Below are 27,870 nucleotides of genomic sequence, written 5' to 3'. Positions count from 1 at the left end.
AATGAAATGGAGAAGTTCGTCCGCGACGACATCATCTACAGGTTCGGGGTACCAAGGATCCTGGTCTCGAACAATGGGAAGCAATTCAACAACCCAAAGTTCAAGGCTTTCAGTCAACTCTACAACATTGACTATCGGCCTGTCTCAGTAGCCTACCCACATGCGAATGGTCAGGTGGAGGTGACAAACAAAACACTGCTAGAAGGAATCAAGAAGAGGCTAGAGGGAGCCAAAGGAAAACGGGTCGAGGAACTTCCAAACGTCCTGTGGGCATACCGAACCACAGTAAGGACACCCACATGAGAGAGCCTATTCTGCCTGGCATATGGTACAGAGGCATTGGCACCAGTAGAAGTCCTTGCCATGTCCCACAGAGTCCTGCACTTCAAAGAACGCACCTACAACGACGGGCTCCGAGCAAATTTAGACTTTTTGGACGAGGTTCGTGAGAAAGCACTCCTAAGAAACGTGACATATTAGCAACGAACAACTACGTACTACAACGCCAAAGTCAGAGAAAAGCTCTTCCACCAGGAAGACCTAGTTCTAAGGCGGGCTAGTGCATCACAGCCACGGAAGGAGGAAAAGCTGTCGGCCAATTAGGAAGGACCTTACATAGTTTCCAAGCAGATACACCTAGGGACTTATCGCTTGAAAACTCCAGGGAGCAAGAAGATAGATCGTACCTGGAACTCAGAACACCTAAAGAAGTACTACCAGTAGAGTGGAGTAGCTGTATTCAGCCCTCAGCCGCAGTAGTTTGCAGTAGTTTGCATTACAGTAACAGTATTCCATTTTCAAGAATAATTTGAAAAGTTTTTTGAAGTTTGAAATAAATAGTTGGTTTTGGGCTACATCCGTCTACTTCTCGGCCGTTGGTCGAACACTTTCAAGCATTGAGGTCAAATGACCACCAAGGCATAATGCCACTAAGATCTACAGACCACCGAGGCGTAAGGCCACCAAGGTCCACGGGCCACCGAGGCGCAAGGCCACCAAGGTCCACGGACCACCAAGGCCCAAGGCCACCAAGGTCAAATGACCACCAAGGTATAATGCCACCAAGGTCCACGAACCACCGAAGCGCAAGGCCACCAAGGTCCAAGGACCACCCAGGCACAAGGCCACCAAGGTCCACAGACCGACAAGGTCCACGGACCACCAAAGTCCAAGAACTATCAAGGCTCAAGGCCACTAAGGTTGAAAGACTGCCAAGGCCTATCGGCCATGTACGCAAACGAAGGGGAACAATATGCAAGAAAGACGAGAATTTAACTACAAATACCAAGAGTAGGAAGTAGAGATAATTACAAGTCAAGTATAACAGTTTCAGGTTCAATATGCGCAACGAAAATATACAAGGCCAGGGAGCATCCACTGGGGGAGTCATGTCCTCCTCTAGAGGAGAAGCCATATCAGCCTCTGGCGGGTGAACCGCACCCTCCTCGGGCAGAGCAACGCCCTCCCTAGGCAGAGCAGCACCCTCCGTCGGAGGAGCGTCGACAGCCACGGCAGCTCCAAGGATCGACGACACGTAACCGAAAAATTGAGATAAGTCATAATCCGGAGTCTCCTCAAGGATGTAGGCCGCCAGGTCCTGGATCCCCGCATCATAGATCTCCTGGTAGTACTCATAGAACAGCGCCTTGATGGCCCAAGATTTCTAAAACGCCGCCACAGGTCGCTTACTGGCCTCGACCAACTCAACCTCATGGCCCCGCCTCACGGTCCAGAGCTCCTCCTCCAAGGCACAGACCCTAACAGTTGCGGCTGAGCTCTGGGCCTCTAAGGCCACGATCCGAGAAGACATGGCACCAATCTCCTCGGACATCCTCCTCTCTCGGGCGACGCTCTCCTCTCGAGCGACCCTCTGCTCCTGGAGGTCCCTCTCCAAACCCCGTAGCATACGAGCCCGCTGGATCTCCTGGAAAGCAAAGCGCTCAAGGCAAAGTACCGCCTCAGTAGTGCGGTGCTGGACCTGCAACCGAAGTGATTGTTAAAAAGCCTCCAACGTACAAGGTATAAACTAGCAACAAAGTAGAAGGTAGTAAGTAGAAGCAATCAGAAGGTACCACTTACCGAAGCAAGGTCCCCATATAGGGACCGCAACAACTCTGAATGGCTCATCTCTTGCAGAGCCAGACACTCAGCAGGGAGCCGACCCTTATCCAACCACTCCCGCAATACACCGCTGCCAAATAAGAAAGCACCCTCCTGGATGTCCGAGGGAAGGATCAGAGGTGATGAAGCTGGCAGGTCTGCGGCCGTACTCGTAGAAGAAACCACCCCCTTGCCTCTGGAGGAGGGTGGAATAGAAGCGTCGGACGTAGTAGCAGTAGCAGCAGCAAGAGTCGATCGTGGAAGCCTAACCCACGGGGAAGTCCTCACAGTACCAGGAGGATCGGGACCCCACTTCCGCTTGGCACCCATAGCCACGATCACAGTAGGAGGAGGGGTATGGACCAAAGGAGTGCCAGCGTCCCCTGCCCCAGTAGGAGAACCATCTGCAGGACTTGCAGCCTAAGCCGCATCCCTCTGAGTCGCCCTCCTTCGCGAGTTGGCACAAAAAATACCAATGTCCGATCATAAATCCACTATAGGGGTGTCAACCGATCGGTCTCGACCTGTTTCGGTCCGGGCTAATCGGGCACCCCCAGTTTAAAACGTTACACCGTTCCCAACTGATTATGTAAACGGGGCTTTAGATGCCAGACATGGACACAATACTATTCGATCGGTCGGTCGGTGACCGGGCCATAATCGGACTTCAAATATTGAGATTTGGCAGAGGTTTTCCTGGTCTTTGATTATTAAATTCCAATAATAATTTTCAGAGATTGGCAGAAGATTTCCAGAGACGGGTGAGTTTCTAGACCTGGAGCTTTTCTGATTTCATCAAAGGAGAAATAAAGACAAAGAAAAGATTCTTCAGCTTGAAGTGAAAAAACAGAGTAAAAACCATTTTAAGGCCAATGATTGACAACAGTCTCACGAGGACGTAGATCAAGACCGGTGCTCCAAGGATTACATTTTGAGTGGGGAGTGTCGCTTGAAGATACTGAGGCTACACAACTGATCATCCCATTAGCATTCGGCCCTTCACCAATTTCATGAGACTTTTAATTTCAGGCATTCCGTGAAGGCTTGGAGTATAAGAAATAAATTAGGGTTTGTGAAGGAGAAGTGGATTACTTTTGGTATTTTTCTTTTGACATCTGTCGATCACAGTGGCCATCTTATCATCTTACATCATCATCATAAACTATATAAAATATATTATAAATCAATATATGGCAGCCTAATACACATTCACGTCAATCCTTACAATCCCATTAACCATTATACTATATTTATATATTATGTCAGTAGAGTTTAATATGTTAACCATAAAAAAGTCATTTGGTTACAGGTTTTGGCCAAACAGTCGGGCGGCCGTTGGTCTCTTAGTATGCACGAAGAACGATCGATTATAATCGGTCGGTCCCTAAGCCTGGCATGTCTACAAATCGGTCGTGTCCGTTTCGATTTTTCATTGGTCGATAACAGTCGATTCTACCAGTGCGAGTTTGTAATTGACACCCCTAATCCACTGAACAACAACAACAAATTAGAACAAGAGACAAGTCAGCAGCAGATAAACAAAAATCTAGGTGCAAGTACCAAGTCCAAGTACGAGGACGAAAATCTTACCAGGACTCAGCTTCTAAAGGAATAGGAAGGCCTCCGAGTCCAACTCTTGAACGTCGAACGAACCACGTCCCAGACACCGCTTGAGGGAGTCGCTCTCGAAGTCACTCAGCTTAAGAGAACGGTTCACGCTCTGGAGGTCAATAACCTCCCAGGTGGTCCGCAGCGAACATCGAGGGACCGTAGCAAAGAAAAATCGATCCCTCCAATACTTTATTGAACTGGTGATCCCCTCAAAGAACTCGAAGTCGGCAAAGGACCCCTTGAGGATACGACGGGCAAAATGATAGCACCTACCATCCCCCTTCTTCAATGAATAGAAATGCGAGAGCAGGGGAACAGTGGCTGCACGCCTCATCCGGGTAAAGAATACATAGAAGCCCAAGATAACCCTCCAAGAGTTGGGCAATACCTGCCCGGGGGTAAGGTGCCAGTGGTCTAAGACCAACTCGACAAAGTGAGAAACTGGGAAGTGAAGGCCATCGGCGAAGAAAACTGGGTAAAGACAGATCTCGTCCGCCCGATGAGAGAAGGCACGATCATCGGGCCCAGGGACACGAAGAACGACCTCAGAAGGAATGTGGAACTCCTGGCACAGGGACGCCAGTTTCGAAGCGGTTAAGACCCTAGAAATCTGAGCTAACTTACTAACAGGGTCAGCAACAGGGGGTGCCACCTTAGAGGTACTAGGACCCCGACCCCTGCTAGGGCCAGAGTGATCGGAGGCTCCCTCCTCATTACTGACAATAACTCTGGGAGAAGGTAAAGGGGGGAGAGTGTCTACAGAAGAAGACGACCCTGAAGAAGGCCCATCCGTGGACCCCATCACAACAGTGGCAGTGTCAGATTCGCTAGACATCATGAACAAAGGTGAGGAAGGCTACTTACTTGGGCAGTACTCCCCCAACGTCAAGCCACCGACCCAGGAGAGCGAAAGACGAGCTGCAAACGATCAACAAGCAAACCCGTAAGATAAGGTACCAAAAAAAAAAAAAAAAAACACAAATATTTTCAATACCAGAGAAGGTAGGCGCAGACCAACAGAGATGGGCGCGATGATGCCAATGGGCACGGAGCCAAATGGGGGCGACAAACGCCAAGGGGCGCGGACGCCGAATGGGTGCTGACCAACCAAGGGGCGCGGAGCCGAATGGGCATGAACCAACCAAGGGGTGCGGGAGCCGGATGGGCGAGGACCAGCCAAGGGGCACGGAGCCGGATGAGCGCGGACCAGCCAAGGGGCGCGAACACCAGATGGGCATGGACGCCAGATGGACGCAGAAAAGCCAAGGGGTGCAGACGCTGGATGGGCGCGGACGCCAGACAGGCGCGTGAGAAACTGAGGCACGAGCGACGAACGTGAGACCGAGGCACCAGCGACGGGCACGAGGCCTTAAGGCAGACGGGCGTCAGGCGTGACGAGCGCGAGCACAAAGGTGTGATCGAGATGGAAGGGCAATGCTAGGCAAGCTACCAAGCAAACCAAAGGCTACACTGTTCATTGTGACCCAAGAACAAACACTTGGGAGGCACAAGGAATAGTAGCTAAGCTCAAAGCAAGGAGGAAAGGCTTCAAAAGCAAAAGCGCAAAAGCAAAAAAGCAAGAGAGAAATGAAAGAAAGTGAAAAGTGAAGAATGACGAGAGAAGAAAGAAGATATAGACACAAAAAAAAAAAAAGCAAAAATGGAAGAAAAGGCAAAAAAGTGCAATGGGAGGGGTTTGAACTCACAACCTCTCCCACTTCACTAGAGGATTCGTAGGAACACCCTCCGAGAAAAATTTATTTACAACAAACCCCTCACTGATACAAAAATGAAAAGACTACTCTCTTGAACACTCCGTTCCAAGAGAGTGGGGGCAAATGATAAACCCAAAATCACACAAGCCAATCGTGAGTCGCCATGTGTCCCGGCCCAAGTGGGAAGGCCATCCCAAGCCCGGCCACCTTACGTTACACTTGATTGGCCCGAATGAAAAACTACCATCAAGGTCCAAGTCCAGGTACTACGAGCTACGACCACCACCAAGGAAGTCCAGGTACTACGAGCTATGACCACCACCAAGGAAGTCCAGGTACTACGGGCTACGACCAACACCAAGGAAGTCCAGGTACTACGGGCCACGACCACCACCAAGGAAATCCAAGTACTACACACAGGCTACCACCGCCAACAACAAGATATACATCATCTCATGGGCACAAGGCACCGCCTACCAGCAACTTAGTCCCCGATGGACTCAAGCACCAAGGATCTTATCCACCACGTATAAATGTCTATCTACCAGGAACATCCACCCTACCGGGACTCTACCTCCCGTAGGGAGACAACCAACCAAGGAAGAACCCTACTACCTAGGAACTCTATCAACTACGAGGACTACTCGTCATCAACTAGGACTCTCCACACCGTCACACTCTACTATAAATGCGAATGTACTCTACCCCATCAACCCATCTTGAATTCTAACTATTCATCTATTTGCTCAGAGAGATCTAACTTAGGCATCGGATAGTCCTAGGCCGAAACCACACCGGTTCTTCTTTGTCACCCATGTCCTTTTGCAGGTTACGACACTCGAAGAGACCACCGGACGATTTCTTGATGCAACAGTGCCCTCACACCTATTTCAGATTGCATTAAAGAAAAAACCAATCGTTACAATGAAGCCTATACAAAAATTTTACCAAAATACCCATATACATATAGTTGTTCTTTGGAGTGAAATACCATATAGATATATTTCTTTGGAGTTTGGATGGGTCCCTTTCTCTACTCAGCCATTATACACCAATTGATAGAGAACAACAAAAGGGATCGGAGTATCAGAGTTGTGAGAATGATTCTGCTTCTCCATAGCAAGCAATGGACGAAAAATAAATGGTTTCACAAGATAGGAAGGTTCATTAACCACCACCATAATACTTCTTGTCTGCCTTATAAAGCCAAAGTAGTGCAGTTGAAGAAGCAGAAGAGACAAGACTTACAAGCACTGAATACTGAATTAGTATACTGATAACTACAGTAGAGCATTCTGAGCTCAACAACTGTCATCTCATCTCTTATTCCAAAGGCTAGGTTTGAGTGAGACCTTTCCTCAAGAATCTTTAAGTTGGAATGGTGAATCAGCTTCCACTAGTTCTCATGGTGCACTGTCCCATTCTTCCCTGTCAGGTATGGTGTGCTCTCCAACTCCAAAATGCCTACTTTCACCGATCAACCCACCAGTTTAATTTAAAATTAAGATCATAACCACCCATCTCATTTCAAATCGAATCATTTAACAATTAATTTAATCTCAATCCACATACATGACACAATACTTACAGTGAAGAGAAACAGAAAAACCAAAAGATGGAAGAAACCTCAATGGTCAGTAGTAATGTAACCAGTGTAATCAAGCAAGGTGGAAAGTAAAGACATGAGAAGAAAGAAGCAGAAAAGAAACAGGTTTTCTATTTGTTCGATCAAAACCCAAACATTTTAGAGAATCCTTGGAGCAAAAAATGATTAAAACCATCAAACCTATTGATATCATCTTCTTGTAAACTACAATCATAAACCCAGAAGAAAGGGCTAAAAAAACAAACAGGAAAAAGAAATCCTATTACATACACTCAATTTCTGATTTCCCAATTGTTATAGCCTATATCTATACCCAACGAACCAGAGACCCAGAAAAAAGGGAAAACCTTAACCTGAAACATATGCACCGACACTGTCATCTCCCGAGATCGAAAAGCCCCAACCAAACCCACCCAGAAGACAGATAAAATAGTGGAGGAGGGATCACTTCAGACCTTGTCCAGGTGTGGAAATGGCAAGTTCCGGCCAAGAAAAGCAATCTCCGTCGGCGAAAACTGCTTCACCACCGCTCCCAAGTTGCCATGCGTTTCCACCACCACCGCCACTGCCCATGGTTCCTGCTTCACCAACATCAGTGAAAGGCCAAACGCCTCGGCCAAGGCCACACCCGAGGTCATCGAACCCAGAGCCTAGGCCAAGGCTGAACCCTCCCATTGTGAGCAATCCCGAGCCCTGAGAGTTAAGCAAGGACGTGAAAGTTCCAGTTCCAGAGACGTTAGGTTCAAGATTGAGGTCGCCGCACAAGGGGAAAGACAAGTCGGGATGGTCGGCAGAGCCAGGGAGAGAGACAGAAACAGGGATAGTGGAGATAGGATCTTGAGAGGAAGAGGAAGAGGTAGAGGAGGAAGAAGAGGAAGTGGAAGTGTTGCGGGAGCGTTTGCCGTTCTTACGGGTACCTCCACCGACAGGGATGTTACGGAGGGTGCCGCCTTGAGTCCAGTAACGTCGGCAGGACTTGCAGAAGTGGCGGGGCTGAGAGAGGTTGTAGTTGTTGTAGTAACAGAACTTGGTGTTTTCAGAGTCGCAGCGTGGGCAACGAAAGTTTTCATGATCTGACGGAGGTGGAGCTCCCATGTGCGGTGGTTTGTCTTCTCGCCGGTGCTCGCTGGTGTCCGATGGCATGTCTTCCACTCCTCTCTGCTAGTCTGCTGTATACGAACGATGTCGTGTGTAGCAAGAAAGAATGGAGAATGTTAAGTAGGAAAGATGGGAGAGAGGACAGAGTACATATGGAGAGAGAGAATGAGAATCAGAATAAGAATGAGAATGAGAATGAGAATGAGAATCAGAATGAAGGGGTGAAGATGTTTTGGTTACTAGCGATGAGTTTTTATGGAGAGAGATATGTTAATCAAATAAGAAGTGGGTGTATGTATGTATGTATGTATGTATGTATGTATGTATGTATGTATGATGATGATGATATTTTGTTCTTTGGCTTATTCTGGATAGGGCTCCTCTACGGTGTAGGGGAGCGCCGCACATCTTGTGGCGCTACAGCTCGGCATGTAGACGAGCTCCACTTTAGATGGCCTAGATCGAGCTAGGAAAGCTGAGTGTGGTGCACATGCGATGTACATGAGGATTTTTAGATTTTGGATTCAGATTTTCAGCTCGATCCAGGTCGTCCAAAGGGGAGCTCGTCCACGAGGTGAGCTTTGGTATCACGTCACAAGATGTGTGGCACACCCTTGTGCCGTAGAAGAGCCTGATCCACATTCTCTATGCAAGTTTGGGTTTTAAAAATTGGAGTTGGATCGATTGAATCTAACAAGTCGTGTAGCCAGTGCACCAACATGGTAGCCAAGTAAAGTGTGCATAGAGGCATTGGTTTGGATGTGATTTTCGATTTCACTAGGGTATGAATGGTCTTTTTCATCACAAGGGCATTGATTTGTGTCTAGACACAAGAACCATCCTAACCATAGGACCAATTAACATTCTTTTTCCCAAAAAGTAATCAATAACATGGGTTGGATTATGACTATGGCGATGAGCACATAACAATTGTACCATCTAAATTCATTCAATAAGCAATTGGGAAGCTCCACTTCCCGTTGATTCAAAAGGAGGGATGCAACATTATTGGTACTTAATTGCTTGGTTTTTGGATCTAGGTGTGTCAAAATTCAAAATTGTTAGGAGGGACTTGAATTAAGGTTTGAGGTTTTGTAGGTGGGTTGTGGGTCCATATATTGACCAAAATTCAAAATAGGAAGTTATAATGAGAAGTATGTTGAATGGATATCCATTCATTATGGGGCTTCACATGTGTAAGGAAACATACTAAAATCTTATAGGGGTTTGTGAACCTTAGTATGGTGTGATAGACTTTCATCGCATGGTGAAGAAAAACTTTCCCCCAAAAGTATCGTCACACGTATTTTTGGGTTGGGTCATACCATAATAAGTATAAGTAATTGTGACAATTTAGGATTGGAATTAGGTATAGTATTGGAAGTGATCTCTCTCATTACGTAGTTGGACTATGATTTCAATACCAAAGACTAAGGAGTGTGTGGGTTTAGTCCCACATCGGGTGTGTGAGTGTGGTGTGTGTCGTGTATATCCGTCATTCCATGGTCCTAAAAGTCGATTAACCTATTTTGGATTGGTGTGTGGTTTGTATGATTATACTTTCATCAAAAATAAAAAATAAAAAAAAGGGTGTGTGGGTTTAGTCCCACATCGGGTGTGTGAGTGTGGTGTGTGTTGTGTATATCCGCCATTCCATGGTCCTAAAAGTTGATTAACCTTGATTGGTGTGTGGTTTGTGTGATTACACTTTCATCAAAAAAAAAAAAAAAAAAGAAAGAATCAGTTGGAATTTGAACCATGTGATCTATTTAAGATAGATGTATATTTAATCCTAGTTAATATTTAATGGAATTTATTGACAACACTTAAGATGTTAAATAATTTGTAATCTTACTTTTTACCCAACGAGAATAAGAATATCATTTTCTCATACAAATCCAAAAATATGAATGGCGCAATCTTTTGATGACATAATGATATGTCAGTTTCACCTTATTATTGAAAATTATTTTATATTAAAAATATTTTTAAGAATAAAACAAGGTGTCAAGTTCTAAGTACACCTAAAGGCTATATCACAATTACAAAGAGAAATAAGGGTTTGTATTTTGAAATTATTTATATATTTTTTTTGGTAAGAAAATTTATTTATATATTCAATCATTTATATGGTGGAAGAGTTATTTGTATATTTCAAAATTTTGGACTTATTTGAGTGTTTGAATGTTCAGAATTATTATTTATACCAAAAAAAAAAAATGTTCAAAATTATTAAGATACTAGAATCAGCTTGTTCCATTGTAAGTGGATCCGGCTTTCTAATTTTGCAACAGATTAATAAATCGAACTGAATAAGTATGGATCAGGCTCCTCTCCTACGAGCCCAACACCCAGGGAGTAACCAGTGAACCATCCAACAGCTCGGTCGCTTGGTGCATATGAGGATGTGTGTCTATGTAGGGTTCGATGCACATCCCCACATGCACCCAAAAGCCCAATTGTTGGATGCCTCACTTGGCACCCTAGACTCTTGACTCACAGGAGAGGAGGCGAATCCATTAACTATCGTTCTAATAACCCCAATAACTGTCTTGATTGACACTCTTAAGAGGAGGCGTGGCTTGGCTCTAGAGATTTAGTCTACGGTATTGACATCGATAGTGGACGCCATTGATATTGATACGGCTACCAATAAGATTGGATCATGGTTCATAATCTTGGATTGGATTGGTTGATATTCGATCAAGACAGATCCCAATCTAATACTGATCCACTTTGGATTGGCTGAATTTTAATTAAAGAATAGACGTAAACGTGTCCAATTTGACCCGATTCTAGATGATCCCAAAACCAATTCCAAGACCGATCCAATACAATAAGGATGTAAATGGATAATCGAAATCTGAATCCGAATCCGCATATGTATCCGTTTAGGGACATCCATATTCATTTAGAGATATCCAAATAATAATCCGAATACTCCGATTAAAATCCGTTGGAAAAAAATCCAAATGCTTAATAATAAAAAATTAAATAAATAATGATTTTGAGGGTTTTTAAAGATTCAACAAGTTCTAGAATATGATGAAAAGAGAATCATGATCTAAGAGATATTGATTGAGAGTGAGTGAATTGTATTTGCTAGCTAGGGGGAGGAAGGTCCGGGTTACACAAGGTAGAGATGTAAACGAATGATCAAAAATTCGGATCCAATCCGCATCTGAATCTATTTAGAGGTATCGATATTCAATAGAGAATATCTGACTCCGATCACATCCAATCTGTTTACATCCCAAAATAATACCAGAATTATGAACCATGAACCGGATCCAATGAATTTTAACTGTGAAACTCAAAAGTTTCAAATTGTTGCCAATATCAGGGACAGAGATAAGAGGTGAAAATCAATGAAGGCGAACTCAGGGGAGAATGGGGAGACTGGAGAGGGCGAGTAGGGAAGTAATGACTCTCACGAGAGGCATGATGATGTCGAGCTGCGTGGAAGGCAATAATTCGTTGTGGGCACCCCTGAGGTGGGGGGCGAGGATTGGTGGAGAGACTCAGGGAGGCTTCCCTTGCCCAGTCGGCATTCGCCACTACTCGAATCAGTCATACGTTGTTTCTGCCGGATTTCTCTGTCCCCGCAATGTCTGTTCACACTCATTACTTATTACTTTCCTTGGGAGTTCCTTCTTCGTGGAATACCACTACTCTACTCTACACCATTGGAGGTTTTTATTTCTTCCTCCATGCACCCACAAGTAGGATTGTAAGATCGGATTCGGCTCAGATACGGATCGGATGTAATCGAATTTGAATATTTTTTAATTGAATACGGATACCTCTAAATGGATTCGGATGAATTCGTATGCGAATTGAATTCGAATTTTTGACCATCTATTTACACCTCTACCTTGTGTAATCCAAACCTTCCTCCCCTTAATGGATACAATTCACTCTCAATTCATAATTTTAGATCATAAAAACCCTCAAGATCATTATTTACTTAATTTTTTATAATTAAATATTTGAATTTGAATTTTTATCAGAGTATTCAGATTTTTTTCCAAATATCTCTAATCGTATACGGATGCGAATCGAATTCAAGTTTACGATTATTCATTTACATCCCTACCCACAAGGCCACAAGGGCTCAGGGGAGAGAGGTTGGAGAAAGATAAAGTATTGTTTAATTGGCTATGAACCCTCTCCAGTCACTTGTTCCATCGGTACTTTCAAGTAACCGAAAAGGAAAGCATACATAAACCCTGGAAGAAAGAGAGAGAGAGAGAAAGAGCTGCGGCGGGCGGGGAAGGTTGGTCGACTGTTCTTCTGTCTTCACCCTCTTGTCGTTTATTAGAGTGGAGAGAGAGGGTGTGGAATATGCGCAGAAGAGGCTGAGACGACAAGCAGATCGGGCACAGGCGCAGGCGCAGGCGCAGGTTTGATGACTGATTTCCTACAGATTTCAGAGACGCGTGTCGGCCCTCAAGGGTTTCTCCTCGTAGACATTTTACTCCAGATTCTCCTGCATGACACATCTCTAGCTATCTCATTTTTCACCTTTTATTTTTTTGAAAAATAATTAAAAAAACAAAACCGTTACAACAGAGTATCGGGATCGGTGACTACTGATACCAATAAGAATCGCCCGATATAGGTGTTTAGACACTGATGCCTCAAACCATGATCAATATCGACCTCGGTCATCACCAATACAGATCGTCCGATAGTGATGCCTATATTTGTAACCATGTGGGCCTGTGGGGCAGCACAGATCTTCCACGACATGCTGCCCTGTCCTACCTGTGCCGCACAGACACAGGGCCGTGCATAATAATCGCCTTACCTTAGTTTGGGCAAGGCGCTCAGGTAGGGGTAAGGTGGTTACTGTGCGCTGCCTTGTGTCTACGCAACACGACAGGATGGGTAGCCTGCAATGTAAAAGACCTAGATCCCCTATGGGGTCCCACAACAATCAAAGTTAATCTTCTAATTAGGTAAAAAAAACCTTCGTCCTATGACCATCAGGCCACCATCAGGCATCAAGTGCGGGGAAAGTTCACCTACGTGAATGTTTCACAATTGTTCAGATGGAATTCACTGTGAAAATGTTTCATCTGAGTGGTTGTGAGTTGTACACGTACGTGAACATTTAGCGTTGGGCTCCTTTGTAGAGCGACACAGAGTATAGCGCACATCCAATGGCCCACAGTACTTGGGCACGCAGCCCAACACCCCATCTGTGTGTTGGGTCACGTGCCCAAATACTGTGACCGTCGGATGGTGCGCTACACTCTGTGTTGCGCTATTCACCCACCTCGCATCAGGGTACCCTTCCCAACAGTCTCCACAGTTGCAGTTCAGAGTGGAGACACTCTCTTTCTTCCTCTCGTACAGCTCAGGCTTCCGTTTCTTCCATGACCCTACCAGTAGTAGAGCAGCAGTACTATCCCAACAGCCTTAAAACTTTGAAATTCCATCCTCCACTCTTGGCGACTTTCACTTTGGTTTCTTCTTTTTCTTTCTTCTGCTCTGGCAAAGTTTGAAACGGATGAGCTCCCGCTAACACTTCTCTGTCCCAAATTTCTACTTCTGTTCCACCGCCCCCACCACCCATCATGACCGACAACCCACCTCGCCCTTCTTCCCCTTCATTCACAAATCACTATCACACAAAACAACTTAGAAACCCAATAAACTATAACCATCGATCCATTCTTCTCTTCTCTTCTCTCACCCTTTAAATGCTTCCAGACACTTTCTTTCAACGGTCGTGTAATTTTGAATTTCTAATATTAAATGAGAAACACGACTAGTCGGTGGTGGATCCCATTTCTAAAGACTCACATACCTTACCTTAAATTTTCCTTTTTTTTTCAAACTCATGGCCTGCTGGGGTTGGTTTTTTCTTGTTGAGTGGTTGAGGACTTGCAGAGCTTAGGTTTCATTTTTAAGGCATTTTGTAGTTTGTACAAACTTCTATTAAATGTTTCAAAGCCGAAAAATAGAAACTCCCATAGATAATCTAATATGGTCAGCAAGAAGGCAACCACCGTCAGTCTTTTAATGGAAACCGAAGCATTCTCTGACATTTTCTTCTTATAGGAATACTTGATGGTCGTTTTTTCTCCTTATTTGTTCACAGTTTACTTCAAGGAAAAGAAAAACCCATTAAATTTTGACCCAAAGAGAAGGTACTCAATGAAGGAAATCAATATAAAAGTACAAAAACTGCAGGCGGCTCCCCCTGTTGTAGGTCTGGGGAGAGTCATAATGTACTCAATTTTACCTCTATTTTCACAAGAGGTTATTTCCAGACTTGAACCCGTGACCACTTGGTCACAATGGAGCAACCTATACCATTGCATCAAGACCAGCCCTCAAGGAATTAAACTCGACGAAGTTTGTTAAATCGTATAAGAGTTGTACTCCCCTCTACCCACCTGCCTCCTGCTAGTAGATGGCTCAAGTCAACAACTGATCTACTCTCATAGAAGACCTTGATATGTTTAGACTCCTCACTTGGAGAAAAAAGAAAGAAAAAAAAAAGGAAAGAAGGCCTTAAGCCACCCTTCAAAATCTGGTTGTTGCAGCCAACTCACTAGTTGTTGAAAGTTTGTACAAATCACAAACTCCATTTACTAGTCAGAGCTGTTAACTGGAGTCCATTCAAGATTCCCTTACCTCTGCTTCAACTCTGTCGCTTAGTTATCACTTAAAGTTGGTACCAAATGAGTGTTATGGAAGATGTTAAAATGATGAAGTTGGTTGGTGACAATTACTTGATGTTATAATGTATCAAATTTCCACTCACTCTTAGCCTTTGTTGTCTTGGTAGGGTCCAACTATTGTTGTAGAAACAGTTTCATTTCGGCCAAAACTTATCCAAACTTTCTTGCTCTGTTAAATAAATTGGTCCTATATTGTGTTGGGTTTGGTGTCTATTATCGAGGCTGGTTGATGGTTTAGTTCAATTGTCCGATTGGATTGTTCATTAGAATTTTCCAATGAGGAATGTGGAGAATCACCAAAGTAGAGAGAGTGGAAGAATGTAGAATCTTCAAGGGGAGTGCCAGGAGTGGAGTCTTCCAACTAAGTGAAAGTTTTCAAGTCAAGTTTTCAAGAAAGTGGAGTCTTCAAAGAGGCTAAGTCTCCAAGAGAGTGGAGTCTTTCAAGGGTGAAAAATGAATCATATAGAAAGAGAGGTGGCTACCATGATGGGTAAAGAGAAGCCAAAATGTAAGGAAAGAGGATGAGAGAAGGGTGTACAAAAAGGGCTTGGGTTTGAGGATTATATCACAAGGATTGTATTCTTCGTTTTATCCTAATGGAATTTTGGACTCGCTCCGTGGACGTAGGCGATTTTGCCTAACAATGTAAATCTCTTGTCTCTTGTATATGTCCTTGTTTTATTTCTTGTGCTCTTTCTTGCACATACGTTTTTTGTGTGTCATACATGGTTTTGTGCTTTGCTCACATCAAAAGCAAAACGTTCCTTCCATCCCAACACACTGCATACTAGCAGTATTATAAGAGATAGGGAAAATGTGTGTGTGTGTGAGAGAGAGTGCGTTTTGGACTATGTTGGTCCAGCCCCATGTGAACATTGTTTGGGTGTTGGGCTAAGTTGGGTTCAAACACATGTGAAGTCAAAGTACCAATGAGTTGGCATTCACTATTTTTCCTTAGAGGGTTGTAGAATTCAAAGAGTCACTTTGTGAAATGTGCAGTGGGATTTCTTTCAAGTAAAGGAAGAGACAGATTAATGGGTTTTCTTTAAGGAGAGAGAAAAGGCTAAGCTCTGAAAAGAGAATGAATTCTAGTTTGCTTGTAAAGCTAAGAATTTTTTTTTTATTGGAGCTCTTGGAGAAGAGGTGCAGATTTTTTTGTGGATGTTTACTCTCACATCTGGTTCATTTTTTAGGCTATTTTCCTACATCTCACTCTCTACATCAGCTAGGTAATAAGTTGTAGTTTGCCTTATTCGGTTTTGGGTTCTCCAAGCTTTGGAAGAAATTTTTTAGTGGCTTTTAGAAGTAATTTGATAGTATTTTTTTGTTGAAGTGTGAGGTAACATTGTAATCTCTTTGAGAGCTGTTTATTTCTTTTTCAATCTTATTGTAGATCTCAAGTTCGGGCATAAACTTGAAAGGTGAATCATTATAATCAGTGGATTATTCTCGGAGTTGTCCCGTGATTTTTCCTTCATGTTTGAGGATTTTCCATGTTAAATCTTGTATTCGTTTGATTTGTAGTTGTTTGTTTCGTTTTTCGTTTTCTACTTATTTTTTTCACACAAGTGAAAAGATTTTAGTGCATCTCTTCCCAACAAGAAGAGAGAGACAGAGGAAGAGATCATATTGAAAAGTCCAAATGTGTACATATCACTTGATTGCAACTATAGACAAGGTTACCAAACCACTCTAAATCTTATTGTTTCTATCTTTCTCTTTTTCCTCCATTCTCACTTTGTTGTTTATAGTTTCTTACTATAATAACATTATCTTTTGATTTGGATAAAAAAAATTTAAACTATCATATCATCTGATCCAACAAAATTCTGTGGTATAAGCATGCCACATGATCCTCAGATTATTTATCAATTTCGATTTCAATCATAATTGATCATGTGTTAGTATAAAACTTTGGAAAATATAAAAAACGGCTTAACCAAGAAAAAAATGCTAATACATAGGCAGCAAACAATCTTGTGTAAAAATTGATATGTAACCAATCTCGACTATACACCCTTTATATTCAACGGCTAGATTTTTCATATCATCCTTTTATGTGACACAATAGGTGACCAGTGGATGAAAACCTTTTTCCTAACTATAAAAAAGAAAGGGAACCCCTTAGCAAAGTCGGCAAAAACTAACCCTACCTCAGAATTAAAAGATCAGGATTTCAATTTTCTTTGGGGTCTGCCTATCTAAAAAGAGAAGGGAGGGGAGTTCTATTGCTGCTGCTACTGCTACTGCTACTGAACCGTCGCCTCAAGTGTATCAACCCATCTCGGGTTGTCTCAAACCCGCTACCGTTTTCTTTTCTTATTTCCCCGTTTCAACGTATCATATAGAACCAATATGGAACCTAAGCAATTCCCATTCTTTAGCATCTATCTATTTCTATTCCTTTGGGTCACATATCATTTCAAATGCTTGGCCCAAGAGCCTCAAAAAGGGAAAAATATTGCCGAACGTAACGTGACCCATTCTCAAAAAGGAAGTGGAACATATGAATTGATCACATTTTAATAAATTGCTTTCTTGGCTATCTGCATATACACGAAACATAAAACAATTAAAAGACTTGTGATCGTTTCCTGAGTGTTACTCACTTACTCAAAGGCCGAATTTGTAGAACATCCGACCCAAATCAACATAGCATCTAACTCAACAGTACTTGAGAACATACGCAGAATTCACGTGATAAATGGATATAGCGCCCCATCCATCCATACCAAAGCGAAGGTCACCCATGATCCACAATCCTCTGCTGTCGACGTCTCCATTGTGCCTTTCAGTCCACACCTTCACATTTTCAAGAGGCAAAAAATAGCAGTAGGTACATGAATTGCACTATTGTTTACAGTTTGATGACTTAAGACAAAGTTCACTACTTCCTACTTTTGGTGGGTATGTCCTAGACTTTACCTGCTTTATCCTAGGCAGCAACCCAGAGGACAATCCACTTGGAGCCCAAGGCTCAACATGATGGAGAAAGGGACACTATTTACAAAGATTACCGACCAAACCTCTATAAATCAAACCATGGAGGAAGATCACCAAGTTTCATGCAGTGGGCATTGAGGTTGAAAGAACTACAAATGCCAAGTACCGAAGACCATCCTGGATTTTGTCGAAGGCCATGGTCTGGTCAGCACGCAGATGATTGGAGATGGCATTGGCTTTTTCCTGGATAGTAGTCTGTTGAGTAGCCTCATGGGCATCTCCACTGGCCCCCTTTATGGCTGCCAAATACGCTTCAATAACATCTGAGACACCTGAGGGGGTGAACCAAGATTTAGTATACTCAATAAAGTTCAGTGTAAGTATAGATTTTATTGACTTCATGAGCTAAAATAACAGATGGAAGCGGCTGTGAACTGTGACATGGAGATACAGTTTTAAGAGTTTCTAGCTGAGTCAAACAACTATCAACATGGATACAAATTCCAACCCGACCAGACATGCTACCATATTTTCACTTCATAGAAAAGAGATAGAAAAGAATAGAATTAGGGGAAGGAGGGGGGGGGGAGAAAGGACAAAAATAAAGATTAGATAGGAGGAAGAGGTGAGAATAAATATATTGCATTGGCATGAAAGTAAAACATAATTGTAGTTCCACCAAGGTTGCAAATGATTTGCATATCAGGTATTACAAAACCTTGTTAGCAATGAAATCACCTCGCACCCAAGATAAACAGAATTATCAAAAGACAGGATTCTCAAGTATACCTGTAGTAAAACTGTCAAAAACTGCTTCTATATCTCCAGTCATTGACTGTGCACGGAGTCTGATGATCTTTGCCTTCGCAAGGGAATCATCAGGCCAGTCAATTTTCACAGTTTCTGGATCCTCATCTTCACTCTGTGCTTTGCTTGAATTGGAGATGACAGATTTTCCAAGCATTAGAAGTTGAGACACAGCGAAGCAGCACAGCTCTGAGAGTCTCTGTGTGAGAATCAAGAAGTTAAGTACCATATAGAGAAAAATCTATGTTAACAGAAACTTAATAGAAAGCAACTTCTCAAGACATCCCCATACATGGATCCCCTCTGAATGAATGGTTTCAAGTCTGCCAGTAGTCCGTTGAATAATCTCATTTGCAGCGAGGCCCACTAAGGAACTTGCAAACCTGAAAATGTAAAGGGCATGTACAAACACTGAGCATGTATAATATGCATAAATACAGACATCTTAATATTCTTCTTCATCAGCTAAGTTTCATGCAAAAGATCTGAGACTCATAACTATGATGAAAACTGAGAAATTATGAGTACACAAACTGGTGCAATGACTCCTAGTTAGACTCTAAAGTTGGTTACAATGCAAGTATTTAGAGAGAAACACCAAAGGCTCAATGACTCCTAGTTAGACTCTAAAGCTGAAACTGAAATAATTTGCTAACTATCTCCTACGTATGCAACTCAAAACAAATATAAGACTTGCAAAAAATAAACTACCAAATAATTAAACTAACTACTTCCAACCCTTGTTGAGTTGTTGGACCAAAAACACACAAAATCTCAGGCTTAATGGATAACAAAGAGCTCTAACGGTTCTTACCCAATCTGAAAACACTGCAGGTAACAGGGAAAGAAAGATAACAGCAGAATACGGAATACGCCAAGGGATAGGGAAGAGATTAAGAGAATAAGGGAAATAAAGAGAGGAAGGTAGAAAGTATAATCACACACAAGGGAGAGGGAGAGAAGGGAGAAAAGAAAAGAGATAAAGAGATGAGAAAGTGAGCGGGAGCATGCAACACTCAAACTGTAAGTTCCAACCTCAACATTCAATATTCCATATTCAGTACTCTAACTTTTCTACGATGAGGTTATATGTATTTAAATATAAAGAAAAGACTCTAACCCAAAACAGAAAATAATAACTACTAAAAACTAGGAAACTACTAAAGCAAATATCCTAAGTAGTTAACCCAACATAAAACACAATAAAATAAAATAGTACAAGATAATCCCAAATAAATAAATAAACCCCTAAATATCCTACTGGACCAAAACTAAAATTGGATCCGGTTCTTCTTGTTTTGAGCTACCAAACAGGTTCGTGCCAGACCAAGCAAGCGTTACTGCATCAGACACTCTCACGAATTTTCTTTTTGAAAAGGTATTTATATTTGTATTAATGAGAATAAAGAAAAATAAATGTGTACATTCAGGTGCTATACAATTGACCTGGTCCCACTTCTACAGGAAAGCAATTCACCCAGACCCTTAAAAAACTAACCCGTACAGAAATCTACTCATTTACCAAATTTACCTTTTCGCCCTACCCCCTATATAAAAGTTGACCCCTGTGGCATCAGACAGCATACCAAGAAGCCAGGAGCTGCTCTCACTTATATCACACTATAACCATCATAACTGAAGTTCTAGATCATTCTATGGATTCCTATGTTTCTAATTGCTAACAGGTGCTCTGCCGCTTTCAAGTGTTTGTATAGTTTCTAGTCGGATTCCCCAGAGCAGCACGGGATACAAACTACTGCTGCTAGTCTGGTACGTTGCATTGGCCTTTAAAGGAAGAAACTTCTCATTTTTCTACTGATTTTATTAAACAAGTCATCAATCCTCATGACCTACAGCCAATCAAACAGATAAGCTCTTTCCCATCTCACGAAACCAACTGCATCATTAGAGTGATATTGATCTGAAAAAGATTAAAATCAAATCAAATCACTCGGCACCAGTTATAGTATTAACTGCCATGAGCATATGAAAAGAAAGAAAACTCAAACCCTTTGAAGCATATAAAGTTGCATACAGCAGCAAGAATTTTTTAAGGCATCCCAATGATCGGAAAACCAAATCATGATGAGCCACTACAAGCAAGCTTGAAAAACAAAAGATACACGCACATGGATGCCAATTATAAAGGAGAGACTGTGTCCAAGTTCTGTTACCCTGCAGCCATGTCAGCAGCCTTGCTGACACTTGAATCACGTAAACTTCTCATCTCATCAGCAGTTCCCTCTTCAATTGTCTCAATTTTTTTTCCTTTGTCGGAGTCCACACCACTTCCATCAATTTCAGTGCTTAAACTTAAAATTTGCTGAACTTCTCTAAGCTTTCCATCATAGACAGACTTTTGTTCTGATGATAATTTTGCTTTTCTCCGGTTGAACAATAATGCAGAATGGTTGGACAAGGCCTCCAGTTCCTGATGTCCATCAGAGTTTTAACTACCATTTAAATGTCATAATTACAAGCATCGATACACTAAGGAGGGTTCATCCTCAAAAACAAAAAGGAACTAACCTCCAACTGTTCTGGACCTCCATAAATATAGAAGCATCGGTCAAATGTCACCTCCTCAAAAAGTTGTTCATCATCAGCTGATTGTTCAGCTTCGTTGGGATTCTTTTCAACTTCAATACCAGTCTCTGTAATGAGTAGATCCATGGTTTCCTTACCCACGCGTTCAAGCACTTCTACTCCCCTTGATGTAAAAGCTTTTCCAGTCTGTACCAATAAAATGTGAGCTTAGCAACTCTGACAGTCCTATGAAGTAGATATAACAACGGAAGTACAAACCTCTATTAGAGATGGAGCCGTTGTAACAGCAGAATGCTCAAGCCTGCAAAGCATGCATCACAAGCATAGGAGTTATTAAATTAGTAGGACCACCAGCAGCAAGTGTTCTCATAGGGAAAAAAATTTATTGTTACAACTTCATCATAATGCACAAATGACTGAAATACAAAAACGCTTCTATGGTTCTTCCCAGAAAAACCCTCAAAACATCTTACTCAGCCTCAAATGAATCAATTTATGGGATAAGCAAGAGAGACTATGTAAAAAATTGTCAAGGCATGTAACACTAATCCATAATAAATAAATTTACTGCACATAAGGAATGTATCCAAATGAAACATAGAAAACCATTATTCACGAAATACCAATCATAATTGTAACTTTTTTTCATTTCGGTCGAAAAACCTGAAACATTTCATTTACGTGGCCAAAACAAAGCATTTATTCCACTGAAAATTTTCATTTCAATTTTTCAGTGTTTTTGGCTAGATTTAGTCGTTTCAGCCTGATTCAGCAATTTCGACCAAAATTCACAAGTGATGGATTTAGAATATTTTCTCCTTGATTTATATGTTATGGGTTTGAGTGGCTTACTGGTTCCTCTAGCCCCACCTCTAACAGAAAAGGGGGGAAGATGGGAAAAAAACAGATGATTATAGGGCAGAAAATCCAAAAGAAGTTTTGACCTGCAAAAACTCACCATGGGAATCAACCCAAGGAATTACACAAGAAGATTTCCCCATGGTCAAAGGCAATTTTGTGTTGAGAACATCTGGTTTTTTTCTTTACAGATATAAAAGGGCGTACCCAGTGCACGAGGCTCCAGCCACTGCGGGTTCTGCGGAGGGTCATACTGTACGCAGCCTTACCCCCGCTGCATGGAGAGGCTGTTTTCTGAGACTCGAACCCGTGACCACTTGGTCACATTGGAGCAACCTTACCATTGCACCAAGGTCCACCCTCTTTCTTCTTTACGGATATTCAATGGAGTAACTCCTAGCCTTCCGCTTCTCTGGTCTGGTAGTGACATAAACCTTATCATGGTCTTCTCGATGATGTGATCTTCCATTCTCAACAACTTCAAACATGGTAGCTGGTCTCTCCTCCATTGCATTTCTCAGCATCTCCATCCCCATTCTTTAATTTCAGTACGGTCATAAGCAAAAGCAGAAAAGATGGGCATTGTTTTTGAGGACACGATGATGGCCAAAGCCATGGATTTGTCGTTTTGATATCTGATACTTACTCCCTTACAATTTAAGAAACTTAAAAAAATGATCTCTCTTGACCTTACGGTCCCTACCCTTTTGGGTTTTTGAGGTGTTGATTCCTAACATATTAAATTTGCTGGGCTGGATTATAGGTTCTTGAGTTATATAAAAGTATACCTCGAATATTGTGGCTTTATTTCTAATAATTCATATACTTAACTCACTATCCTATTCATTACATTTAAAAAATATGTTTAACGAAAAAATTCACAAAATTAGCGAAAATATTGAAAATTTTCATTTCCAGAAGCCAGCGAAACGAAATTTAAAATTAAGCTACAACTTCAAGTCTTATACTCCCACCATCTTAAATTCCAGTTCCCAGTCCAGACTTCAGACCTAACTTCTTAAGACTCACCAGAGACAGTAATTAGAATAATAAGTCCATTTTTTGGACCTATCAGTATCGACGACATCGCAGAATCACTGGTATCAACCAAAATTTTGTGTAAGAAACCATACTTGGACAAATCTAAGCATAGAACTGCTTTCTGAGATTTGTTAGATTTCACTTTTTGAGCTAGACCATATAATATTAAGAAGCAGGCTTGTAAAATTTGTTCACCTACTCACATAAACAGAATAGAGGATTCAGCAAAATGACTTTCAATCAACTAAAGGTCCAAGCACAGCCCAAACAATAAATCTAATAATAATTCCATCAAGAAAATGTGTACCATTTTTGTTTTCCTAACCATGATTTTTTATGAACGTGTTCTCTGTTGGGGGAGGGGGGGCACCCTCCGCCAGCGTCCCCCTCTGTCTCTCTCTTCTACCCATAGGGGTCATTTAACATGGAGAGGAGAGAGACAGAGAGGGGGGTACCGGCGGAGGGTACACTCCACCACAGAGAACATTATCCCTTTTTTATAGGTCATCAGAAAAATTAAAGAGTGATAACATAAATCATCCAAGCATACTTACTTCTGGACCAAGTCAGAACCCCCTTTCCAAGCACTGCCTAATGCTTGCCATGCTCCGGAAGCAAGATTTTCCACAGATTTGTCTAAAACTTTAAGACCCTGCACACCAGAAGAAACATAGAAAGGATAAGATTCATACTCAACAAAATAAACAAAAGCTCTAGAATTGAATGCACCTGCAAAAGTTAAAGCAGTTCAATGTAAAAATGCAACTAGCTCACATAAAAGAAGCAGCATAACCCAAGAGACTTGGAGTAAGTATGTAGTGGCTTGTATATGCAAATATGCAATCTCTACAATTTATAAAATGGCAAATCCCTATAAAGTGTAGTAGCATATAAGAAATGAAAAACAGAGACAAACATAACCTTTATTAGTGTGCGTGACACTTACATGAAAAGCAATGAATTTATAAGCAGTAAAAAATAGGCCTCACGCACATGCACAAGCATAAGCATGCCAGGAAACAAAAAAAAAATTTACCATAAATAAACTGCAAATCATGTATCATCATTATAGCACACAGATCCCACAAATCATGTATCAGGATCCCGGTAATAGACACAAAAGCAAGGACTTCAGAAATACTCTTTACCTGACCCAGAAAAGAATCCTCACTGGCGTTCTCCAATTTATGCAGGGCCGACTTCCGCAGTATGTCATTGTCATCTTCATTGTTGCCTTCACTTTCTGATTCCTCTGACTCCCCCTCCTTCGAAGATTCCATGTCAGGTTTTATATTTTGAATATCTGAAATGCCCTTTGCAGCATTCTTAGCAACTGCTGCAGCCTGAGTCCACAATATGCAGTGTTACATAAGCAACAATGACGAATTTAATAATACATTCCAATAGACCAAAACACTGAATTATAATGGGAAAAGGATCCCCATGCAGCCAATGTACCATCACCCTCTCACAGATTTTTTTTATTGTTTTCTCTCTCCTTTCTTGACTATGTGGGGCCCATGTGAATGGTACCGTTCTCCTCGCCACCATTGGTATACTGTGGGTGATTGCAAGTTTGCAACCCCCATCCATACACACACTGGCGGTGAGGGAAACCCTCTCCCATTCATAAAATATAAAATACCGAAAAAGCAGAAGCAAAAGCACCGAATTCTCCCCCCTTCCCCTGCCACCCATATGTGTTAAGGAGAAATTGATTTTTTTTTTTTTTTTTTTTGGTTTCAAACCATAGAAAATTTTAGCCTAAACAACATTGCTAAGACCAAGTCACTGACTGTGTATGAAGACTGATACATTTAGGAAGATGAAGTAGGTTATAATATGAGGAAGAGAAAAACATGATGCACATATTATGAAAAATCTGACAGTCTTCCTAACACATGACAAACGAAAAAGGTGATGAAGTGCTACACATTTTACATGAAACAAACAGCACATGAGAAAATACCATATAGGAAAATCTTATGGTTTGGGGGTTGCCTAGTTCCAATTCCAGTCTAAAGTGCCCAAGTAAGTGCCTAATTAGCAGTTGTTTGGATTCCATCGAAATTGGAAAAGTTGGCAAATCTTCCCCTTAAGGTCGAAATTTCAAAATTGGGGGTTAAATAGAAATAATACAATGTTCAACCAAAACGGCAAAATTTGGGTCAAAATGTTCAAAATATACATTCCTCAAGTAAAAATGCCGGATTTGAGTTTTCTACAACATTGACAACAATAGTTGCACCAGATTGGGGGAAGTTTGAAGAGAATTTGGGGGGGGGGGGGGTGTTGTGTTCTTTGGAACTATTAGAAACAATAGTTGCACCAGATTAGGGGTGGTTTGAAGAGAATTTGGGGTGTGTGGTCATTGATACTTGGCCCTTGACTGCCTGGTTCCCAAGACACCTAAGCCATGCATGACAACAACACACTCCATGCATGAAGAGTTAAAGTGAAACAAGTGAAGTGCACTAAAAATTAACTTCAGAAAATCCTATATTAATCTGATGCTTATTTTTAATCCATTAGTATGTCCAAATTTTATTGAGGGTAAAACACCCAACTGAGCTAACAAATGAACAAAAGAGAAAACATAACTGAGAAACGGTAGCTTCACCATTTTCTTTAGATATCCTGTACAGAAGCATCTTTATAAAGAAAAGCCCAAAAAAATAGCAAACCCTAGCCTTAGCAGTCTCCCTATGAGCTGATTCCATTCAATTCTCAAAAACAATTGCATTCCTTTGCTTTCAAAATAAACCACCTAGCAATGGAGAAGCAACCAAATTTTCTTGGATTTCGAAGAACCATTTGTTCCACTATGACTCTCTAATACCTTTCTAAGAGTCTCGTCTATTCCATCCCAACCTGACATTGTCCAGCAAGGAATCTCATACTTCTGATGCATACTCTCAGCAATTCAAATTCATGAACAACATATTACTATAACAATTGCAACTAGCATTTTCATGACAATTGTGTAATGGTCACCTGTTATGCATGCATTTCTCCAAATTCCTCTCATTGTATAAGCAATTATGTTTTAATTAATTTATGTAAGAATGGTCTGGTTTGATAAATAACTTACTGAATACATTAAAAAAATGTAACATTATTTTAGCCAGTTAAAAAAATTAGGCACTATATAATGTCATTTTCATTGAAGCTATATATAGGGGATTATACTTGCAGATGGACCTCCTGCCAAATTGGGTCACTAGCAGGAATTGTTTGGACTGCTCCCACTTATGGTGGAATACAATCTTCATAATGTCATTTTCAATTAGATCCATGTTTCTTTATCAATTGGATAACACAGAATTGGCCAACAATTGATAGGGTGCGGTTTTTTTACTTATTTAATTGGTTTTCGTTCTCTAAATCTTCTGCAAAATTAGCTAAACAGGAAGTAGTCGTCTATAGATACAAGAAAGAAATGAGTTCAATTTGTGGGGCAGTGGGGCCAAAACCTATGATCAGCTGAGAGGTTTTACCTCTGAATATATGATATAATACACATTTATTAAAATTTAATACACCTTTTATTAAAATTTAATATATAATTTTTTTAAAAAAATGGGACTCAAGTTTCTTTTTCACATCTCCACAAGAACCATGGTGTCATGGTTAGGTAATAAGTCCTTTTATACCTCCGTCTAATTATATTTCCCATTTCACATGGGATGCGTATAGAGTATAGACCCATGTTCATACCCATATCGACAAGTGCTCCTGATAAAGTAAGCCTTGCCCTATAGACAATAGAGAGGAAATAAAAACTAAATATAACTGGTACATGGATTTAATGTTACACATATTCTGAAAATATGATTTATATACAATAGGAATGGTGATAATGTTTTGTGATTGCACAAATATTCTAGGTCTCCAACGCTAAAAATAGTGTCAGTCTTGATACACCTATATGCCTCCATTTACAATCACCTCACAGCTATCAGTATAAATTCAAAAGTTTAACTCAGCCTCCATAGTAGATGATGGACAACCACTTTAATGTGACTCAAATGCCAATTATAATCATTCCCTCGCTGAGAAATTGTTCAAATGAACCGATTGAATGACCATATATAGTATTGTGAAAGTGCCCTTTGCTAATGCCTCTTTGTTTAAAAGTTAAACTCAGAGCCCAACCACAAGCACTGGTAAATCATGCCACCATGAACAATGAAGGCATCATCCGCCGAAAAGACCACACATTTAAAAAAAAAAAGTACCCAAATAGAGCAAAATGGGGGGAAAACGAATTAAGCAAACATTACTTCATGCAACAAATTATCACATATATTTGCACCTATACAAAACAGAATTATTAAAAAAGAATTCAACTCGAATAGCGAAAACTTCTACAGCTTCACAACACCTTAATCAAATAACAGATCTGAAGTTCAAGCATTCCCAAATCTCATACAAAACATGGGCCATAGAAGGGAAAATTTTGCCATAAACATAAAACGAAGAACTCAAATTAGCTTCAGTCAACCCTATCTTCACCATATCAAAAAAAAATTGGGTGACAATGAGAAAGAAATACATTTCGTGAAATCTCCTCGGCTGCAACTGCAGCAGCTTTCTGAAGATCTGACAAAACAGAGAACGGAGAAATTCCCCAACCTCCCCAACCTCCTTTGGCTGGTTCTGGTTTTGGTTCTGGTTCTGATGCTGGTTCCGGTTCAATTTCTTTCTTTCTTGGCGACTGCGGAGTTTCCTCCATTAAGCTTCCTTCCTTCTTCGATCTCCGGAGTTATAATTCGATCTAAAATCACAGAAATGGCAGTTCAAACTTCTAACTAAAGTTTCGATTCTTCTGAGCTCCTTTTGTTCTAAA

At 41.3% G+C, this 27,870-nt stretch overlaps 2 protein-coding genes and 1 long non-coding RNA gene across 3 annotated transcripts; 1 reads left to right on the top strand and 2 right to left on the bottom strand.

Moving 5' to 3' along the window:
* Positions 1-18,624, top strand: LOC122662161. Its single transcript, XR_006332983.1, has 3 exons — positions 1-14; positions 9,286-9,288; positions 18,495-18,624. It is a non-coding gene; the product is annotated as an uncharacterized LOC122662161 (long non-coding RNA).
* On the bottom strand, positions 7,128-8,205 carry LOC122662160 (dof zinc finger protein DOF3.4-like). Its single transcript, XM_043857729.1, has one exon. It carries the CDS (start codon positions 8,173-8,175, stop codon positions 7,477-7,479), a length of 699 nt encoding a protein of 232 aa, XP_043713664.1. The 5' UTR covers positions 8,176-8,205; the 3' UTR covers positions 7,128-7,476.
* Positions 17,776-27,856, bottom strand: LOC122662159. Its single transcript, XM_043857728.1, has 9 exons — positions 27,577-27,856; positions 24,170-24,364; positions 23,576-23,673; positions 21,381-21,423; positions 21,105-21,308; positions 20,750-21,006; positions 18,868-18,958; positions 18,558-18,774; positions 17,776-18,100 (listed from the first exon to the last, which is right to left on the bottom strand). Exons 1-9 carry the CDS (start codon positions 27,754-27,756, stop codon positions 17,889-17,891), a joined length of 1,497 nt encoding a protein of 498 aa, XP_043713663.1. The 5' UTR covers positions 27,757-27,856; the 3' UTR covers positions 17,776-17,888.
* Between the last annotated feature and the right edge of the window lie 14 nt (positions 27,857-27,870).

Source organism: Telopea speciosissima, chromosome 5, assembly GCF_018873765.1.
Source record: "Telopea speciosissima isolate NSW1024214 ecotype Mountain lineage chromosome 5, Tspe_v1, whole genome shotgun sequence".
Classification (NCBI taxonomy): domain Eukaryota; kingdom Viridiplantae; phylum Streptophyta; class Magnoliopsida; order Proteales; family Proteaceae; genus Telopea; species Telopea speciosissima.
This window is presented reverse-complemented; position numbering and strand designations above follow the sequence as displayed.